An 8,101-nucleotide genomic window follows, 5' to 3' on the forward strand; every position below is an offset into this window, starting at 1 on the left:
TCAGAATAACTATATATATATATATATATATATATATATATATATATATATATATATAGTTATTCTGACTTTATAATTTGCTTATTATGTATAAGCAAATTATGTATAGTATATAGTTTTATTCTGCGGTGGAGGCACATACATACTATGCTTGGCAGTATATTGAGACCAATAGTCGGTTGTTTTATTTGTCATTTTATTATATATATATATATATAGGAATTGAAGTGAATTGCTTTTCTGGTTTGACTGTGGCCGATATGGCATGTTTTGGCAATGTGTGACATACAGGATCATCTATAAATGTGACATGCTCTGTCAACATCAGTTAGATCTTGCTGATATAAATAATACATTAAATACATTAAAATGAATTGTTCACAGCATGGCTGCTGCGAACAAATTGGTGAACTTAATCTTTGCAAACTTCAAAACTAATCTATTTCCTTTCTGAATTGAGTAGATATTTCACAGAACATGAATACTAAGACATTCAAATCACACAACGCTCCACAACAGCCAAACATTATTTTGACAGAAAACCTAATCTTTCTTCATTTTAAACATCAGCTTCATCTGACTAATTCTGAGAGTGCAGGTCCTTATTCAATATTGTTTTGTTAAATTAGATGCTTACTGTTACATACCAAATACCAATGTTACATAGCAATGTTACATGACACTGTGCCATATTTACCGGTATGCTATTGTTAAGAAATGTTATTTACAAATTGTGTTTTTCATTGTAAATTACCCAACATTGGAGATTCAGGTAAAATATGAGATATGATCTTCTTACACTGGACCTATGACAGATTCTACTGAGCGAGAGAGAGAGAGAGAGAGAGAGAGAGAGAGAGATGAGAACCAATGGCTTATAAACAATTTCTCTTTCGATTTCAGATTTGTAGAACACACCTTAAATTGCCTTTTAGTTGTACACAAGTTGAATGTCATTTTTGCTTTGCATTTACTTCCAATAAAGTGCATTTACAACATCTTCAAGCCGCAAGTGTGGCTTTCTTGTCTGATTGTGGCTCTGCTCTCATAATGCTGGTAAAACAGTAATACCCAAGGATCGTATCTAAGAAGAAATAGGCCTGTGACTTGACAACTTTTAACAGAATGTAGAAGCAGAACTGTTTCACCTGGCCTTTATATGAATGTAATGTCTCCTACAAAGGCGGCACCCATATTAACAGGACTTTGGACCCAAGGCAAACGGGTAGACGGGTAAAGTACAGTATACTCGCATACTCGTCAATTCAACTGCCGGAATAAGTCCTCACTGAAACCTTCCAAGCAATGTCCTGAGACTATTGGATAGTAACAATATGTATTCCATATTAACATTCCTGATTGTTGGGACATTGTGGACAGTGAACTGTGGTGAGTATTGTATTTTTAACTAATTCTAATCAGGACTAATATATCCTACAACCATTGGTCAGTTTATTCAATGTGAAGAAACACTTTGTTTTCTTCTTTTTTTAAACTTGTGTTACACCGTATACTGGTGGTGACTGATCCAACATTTGAACAAGACAGAACAAGCGTTTATCATGCAGTTATTCGTATTGTATTTTTACAGCCTAAAAGTGAAAGTAAATGTCAATTCAGGACAACTATAAACACATTTCAAAACAATTCTGTAGAATTTTATTAAATTATTATTTCTTTTTTTCTTTTTCTTTTTTTTTGTAATTGAAATACAATTTGGTATTATTTAGGAAATAATATCTATTACATAATGCTAGTAAAACAGGCAGGAAATACTAGGAAGAAAGGGGACTGGAGGTTTTTATGTCACCCAAATAAAAGAACACCCATCTTTTCATTTGAAAGTTTTTCCTCAAAGCAAAAATGCCTGATATACAGCCTACATCACCTGGAGTCTGGAAACATACCTCTCCAACCACACTGTACTGCACAAAGATCAGCAAGATGGACACAAGATTCCCGGATTGGTGATCATAAAACCATAAATTGTATTTCAATATGACCAGCTTTATTTCAGGAAGCGGGGTAAACAATGTCATAATCCCTGGCAACACAAGTTTCAACTTGTGCCATGGTGATTATTATATCTCAATGGCAGACATTAAGAGAGGCCATATTTTGGTGGATATCTCATTTTGAAATTATTGTTAAATTCCAGTGATTGTTGCTGAGAAGTATCTTACTAGTGTGACCCTCCAAAAATCAAACAGAGGACACTGATAATCCCAAAGTTGCTACCATCACATGGAAAAAGGAGGTTACAGATGGAGAAGATTAGTGGTTCTCAATTTATTTTAGGCTGTGACCCCCCCAAAATAATCAGATTTGATCTAGGGATCCCCACCCTGACAAGCACTTAGGATTGTAGGAGTTGAGTCATTACATATACAGTCAAAACATAAATAAATACAATTAAAAGAATATGTGGGGACCCCCAGGGGTCTCGACCCACAGGTTGAGAACCACTGAACTAGACCATGCTGGCATGACCGAGAGTGTATGTGGGATGACTGATTCATACTGTGTGTATTCATTAACTTGATACACCAATGATGCCAACAAAACACTGTGCGCGTTGTCCAGCCAAGAAATATTTCACAGATAAATTGGAATACCAAAAATATAGACCACTAGTTCTCATACATTATATTATATGTATCTCTATGTCTGTTTGCTTACCTGTTTGTCTTTCTGGTGTATATATATCTAGTGTTTTTCTTCTTTTTACTTCCAGAGCAACACTCACTCACCTACATCTACACAGCTTTCTCCAAGCCTATCGACCTCCCAGGGATCCATGTGTTCACAGCCATGGGCCTGCTGGATGGCAGAATGATTGACTACTATGACAGCTCGCTTAAGAAAAAGATCCCCATGCAGCCGTGGATGGAGGAGAAGCTGGACAAGGACTGGACTACTGGGATAAAGGCACGCAGTCACGCCAGAGCAAGGAGCAGTGGTTCAAAGTCAACCTGGGGATCCTCAGGGATCGAATGAGACACAGCAATGACACCGGTTAGACATCCAAGCATTTCCTATACCGTAAAGTTATATATGTTTTAAAGTTAACTCAGTGTTAATCACTCTTATTCTTAAGGTCACGTATTGCGCTATAACAGGCCAATGTGAAAAGGGTGGGATTTATTCCTCAGCCTAGTAGGAAAGTGTGTGAACAATTTCACGTAAATTGCGCGCTGCATTCATGATTTGAGGCTTTTTGTTCTAAACGGGCCAATCCTGCAAACTTTGCAGCCAATGTTAGCCAATTAGGATGGAATATGAAATATCAGACAGATCCGTCTTGAGCACACGACTATACTGTGTAACAATTTTCGGGATTTTTGGACAGAATCTGGAGAAGTAATATCAAAAAATGTGTTTTACAAACGTCGACCTCCTGGTGGCGCTATAAAAGGCAGATGTAAAAAGGTTTTTCCTTGCCCTCTAGTTTCATGCAGATCGATGTAGTTATAGGTAAAAATGTTAAAAGCTGGTGCTATAACAGGCCGTTCTGGAAATGTAGGAGCAGAGGTTCGTCTTTGGCATCCAGGGAGTGTGTGTGCAACGTTTGGCATCGACCAGGCCAATGGTGCCAGAGATTAGCTGCATGGTAACGGATGGACGGACGGACACGGACGGAATGCAAAACATACTCTCCCCTGACTCCCCAGGCCTTCGGCCTGGTGGAGACAATAATATAGTGTGAAACTGGGCTGTCAAGCTAATTTTAAGTCATTGGCCTGATTGGGCAAAATGGAACTTCAGGCCTTAGTTGTGCGCATGAATGTACAGCCTTTCTTTTCCAACCTGCTCTCATACAGTATATGTGTCTCAGTATCAGCTATATATGATATATCTACAAAATGTTTCACTTTGCGAATCTAGATGAAGATTGCCTAGCCATCATTCATTTTAGGATTACATAGGCTACAAGAAGGCTGTTTTGGTAGCCCAACCTTGCCATTAATTAACCATTTGAAATTGAACATTAGCACACACAAATATATAACTAATGAAACAAATTGTAAACGTAGTCTACGCAATATTCTACAATAAAAAGATAACCTGAGATAAACAGTAGGATCTTGCACTGCTGCTAATCCTTTAAACTATTTAATGTGCACAATTTAAATAACAAAACAAACTCCTGGGAGGGCAAAAAAAAAAAACTCAGCCATGATATTTTGTCCATGTAGCCTACTGTAGGCTATTGTATACATTTCGGTTCTGTTGTAGCTATTTATTCGTATGAGCAACATAGGCATGGTTCTTTACCATAGCAAATTCCAAGCTCAGCAAGTACCAGAACAGACTTTTTTCTAAGTGGGCTCAGGGGCAATACCAAATGGTGATATGTTGCCTAAATGCTATTGACTAAGGCCTACTGATGATTGGTCCTATAAGAACCCTGAAGTCACATGCGTGAACTGATGGAAGCTCACTATTCTGCAATCAACCCCGTATATTAGTGCTGTCTGGTAAAATCAGAAGGTCAGTAGGTCACCGGTTTGCCTCACAGCCCCGGTCTATAACCTATCAAAGTGTCCCTGAGCAAAATACGTCACCCCTAAATACCCCCCAAATCCAAGCGCTCATCATCATATAGAACCATTCCTCCCACACGATTAAGGTCTCCCTAATATTGTTACGGTCACCCTGTGTTTGTATCTTCTCTTTGTGAGCATGTCTCCCATTTTGCTCGTGAGATTAGACTGCATTTTGTTTGTCTGTTTGCTGTGGTTCGAGTGAGTCTGAGTGTAACTAACCAAATAGACCCTTATAGCGTAGCCTCCTTCCACCGTCTTTCTATTGCACTTGTAAATATAGCACGTAGCACTGCAGTTAGGGTGAATCGCTTCGCTATTGTTGTAAATATTAAAGTCACACTGTGTGTAAAATGGATAATTTTCTGGCATTTATTTCATCCTAACTCTCTTGTTGTGTTGTGTTCTTTTAGTCCCATAGAAAATGGCATTAAACTATAAAGAAACGTTTAAACTAGATGTTGTTTTGTGTCATGACCTTCCTTCCAGACTGTTTCCTCTGTTATGATGCCTCATAAGTTGTTGTGCCTTCCCCTGTCATTGTATTCTTAACCTTTTCACCAGAATTACACATTCTTCAGTGGAGGGATGGCTGCACGGCCGAGAATCGAGCTGGAGATGACAAATCATTAAAGTTCATCAGCGGCAAGGATGAATACAGCTATGACGGTGACGACTTCCTGGCCTTTGATGATAAGAATAAGCGCTGGATCGCCCCCAACCCACTTGCACTTCCCACCAAGCGGAAGTGGGACGAAGTCAAGATGCTGAACGACTACACCCAAGGCTACCTGGAGAGGGAGTGTGTCAACTGGTTAAGTAAATTTGTTGGTTACGAGGAAGAGGATATCAGTTTTAAGAACAGTGAGTATTAGTTTACATTATTAACACCTTTCATACATTGTGTTTGTGTGTACAATGTGGCAAACCAGGGGAAACAGCCAGGCCTATTCCCCACATAAGGAGGCTGGGGGAGGTAATAGAGGGAGTATATTACCCTGTACAGGTATTGCAGCCAATGGGAGCCTGGACATGGACGCACCTGCAGCCAGTAAGGCAATCAACAGAAGCTTTTAAATAGCCAACGCCCAAGCTGCCTGGGGAGTCAGTTTGGACTAATGGAGGAGTGAGGAAGCAGGAATCACTCTGTTCATGAGGAGGCTGGTATGTTGGACATTTCACAAGCCGACTGAACTCCACAAGGGAGAGCCTACAGCACTCTCCACCCCTGAATACAGGATAGTCACTAGCTCTCTCTCTGCTTTGCCCACAGGACTAAAAGCCCAAGCCCCAGACAGGAGGAACCCTGAGTTGATGTTTTGCCCCTTTTCCCCTTTCCCTAACAAGTTAATAAAAGACAATTTATGTTGATTCTGACTCTGAGCCTCTTATTTTATTGTGAATCTTGCCTATTCTCCCCTGGGTTGCCACATTTGGTGGAGAACGTGGGTAGCCTCGGTCCGGCATTGACAGATTCACAATAAAATAAGTACTCGTGAGTGAGACACAGGGCGTAATGGAGAACGCCTTGATCCAGCTCATACAGAACCAGGCCCAGCAGGCTCAGGGCCTTGAGGCCTTACAGGAGGCCATGACTAACCTGAGCAGACACTTGGTCAAGTCCGAAGAGATAATTGAACCCAGCAAGGTGCTCACCAAACAGACGGCCGACGACGACATTGAGATATACCTTGAAATTTTTGAAAGAACCGCAGAGAGAGAGCAGTGGCAAAAGGCGCAGTGGGCAGGCATACTGGCCCCGTTTTTGACCGGAGAAGCACAGAAGGCCTACCGGGACCTGCCGCTCACAGAAGCAAGTAGCTATGAGAAATTGAAGGTGGCCATCTTGGCACACTATGGACACAACCTTCAAACCAGAGCTCAGAGGGTCCACGCATGGGCCTATGACTCCTTCATTCCGGTCCGGCCACAGATTGCCGCCCTGATGCGCCTGACTCGGGCCTGGTTGACGTCGGGGGAGGGACCCGCAGCCTTGGATAGAATTGTGCTGGATCGGTGCACTAGGGCACTACCGGCCGAGGCCAAACGACACGTCGCCCACAACAGCCCAACCAACGTTGATGCCCTGATAGAGTTACTGGAAAACTACCAGGTCACAGAGGACCTAATGCGAGGCAGTCGGCAGGAGAACTCACGCCCGGCCCGTCCTGACCCCCGGGGAGATAAACCCCGGCAGAAAAAGGGTAATATGGAGGCCCCACACCAGGTCCCTACCAGCAGGCCGGATTCAACCCGACCCCCGGCCGCAACTCGAGATCGTCGAAGGTGCTTCACCTGTGGCCAGGAGGGCCACTTGTCCTGGAGTTGCCCAGGGAATGAGGAGTCCATGCCTACAGAGGGCCCACCGGATCCACCACAGAGGGGTGCTAGCTATCTCACCACTTGCTGGGCCCACGAGGGCACCGAGGCCCCCAGGCTCCCTGTTAAAGTAGGGGACCAAGATGCCGAAGCCTTGTTGGACTCCGGAAGTCACGTGACCCTCATCCGGCCCGAACTAGCAAATGGCACCCCAGGACCCTCGATTCCGGTTTCCTGCGTCCATGGAGATACACAGAGTTATCCCACCACCCAAGTCAAGATACAGACCACCCGAGGGTCCTTTGAGGTCTGGGCCGGGGTGGTGGAAAAATTGCCAGTTCCAGTGCTGATAGGACGAGACTGCCCCATTTTCTGGCGGTTGTGGGACCGCAAGACCGTTGAACACAAGAGAGGGAGGAAAAAGAAAATGCCCCGGCGCACAACTAAAGTCAAGCCGGTGCATGCATGTGCCGCCCCGTCCGATGTCCCCCTGTCGTCTGGAACCGGGACCGATGGAGAGGCGCGCGTCCCCGCCGAGACCCCCGGGAAGGAGGACACGGGGCCCAACATGTCCTCGACCGACGAGAGCTTTGCTGAAGCGTTCTCAGAGTTCCCCCTGGCGGAGGTAGAGCCGGGGGTCCGACCAGGACAGTTTGGGACCGCCCAGTTAGAGGATCCAAACCTGGAGCAAGCCAGAAGAAATGTGGCCGTCGTAGACGGGAAACGTGTGGACGGGGTGAGTGATGCCACTTTTCCACATTTTGCTGTAAAACATGGACTTTTTTATAGGGTGGTTAAAGGGGACACAGACAAGGTGGAGCAGTTGCTCGTGCCGAAACGTTATATTCCCAAAGTATTGTATCTAGCACATTCCCATCTGCTGGGGGCTCATTTGGGGGTAGAAAAAACCTATGATAGGATCCTGGGCCGCTTCTATTGGCCAGGTGTAAAGAAGGCAGTCCAGGAATATTGCAGAAGCTGTGCAGAGTGCCAAAAAACCGCCCCAAAGGTACATTATCGAAATCCCTTGATCCCATTACCCATAATTGGCACGCCCTTCGAGAGAATAGCCATGGACATAATTGGTCCCCTGCCAAGATCCAGTAGGGGGCATCGGTATATCCTGGTCACCCTGGACTATGCCACCCGCTACCCGGAGGCAATCCCGCTACGGGCGGCGAATGCCAAGACCGTGGCCAAGGAACTGTTCCTCCTGTTCAGCCGGGCTGGCATCGCGA

The 8,101-nt window shown here is 44.0% G+C and overlaps 1 protein-coding gene across 1 annotated transcript; it reads left to right on the forward strand.

The window, feature by feature from the left end:
* Nucleotides 1-1,334: 1,334 nt before the first annotated feature.
* Nucleotides 1,335-5,419, forward strand: LOC306937991 (major histocompatibility complex class I-related gene protein-like; the record flags this gene model as incomplete). The annotated part of the gene is made up of 3 exons (XM_079522013.1): nucleotides 1,335-1,389; nucleotides 2,735-2,959; nucleotides 5,109-5,419. The coding sequence occupies 3 exons, from the start codon at nucleotides 1,335-1,337 to the stop codon at nucleotides 5,417-5,419; spliced, it is 591 nt and encodes a 196-aa protein (XP_079378139.1).
* Between the last annotated feature and the right edge of the window lie 2,682 nt (nucleotides 5,420-8,101).

The sequence above is a fragment of the Electrona antarctica genome (assembly GCF_951216825.1).
Source record: "Electrona antarctica genome assembly, chromosome: 15".
NCBI lineage: Eukaryota > Metazoa > Chordata > Actinopteri > Myctophiformes > Myctophidae > Electrona > Electrona antarctica.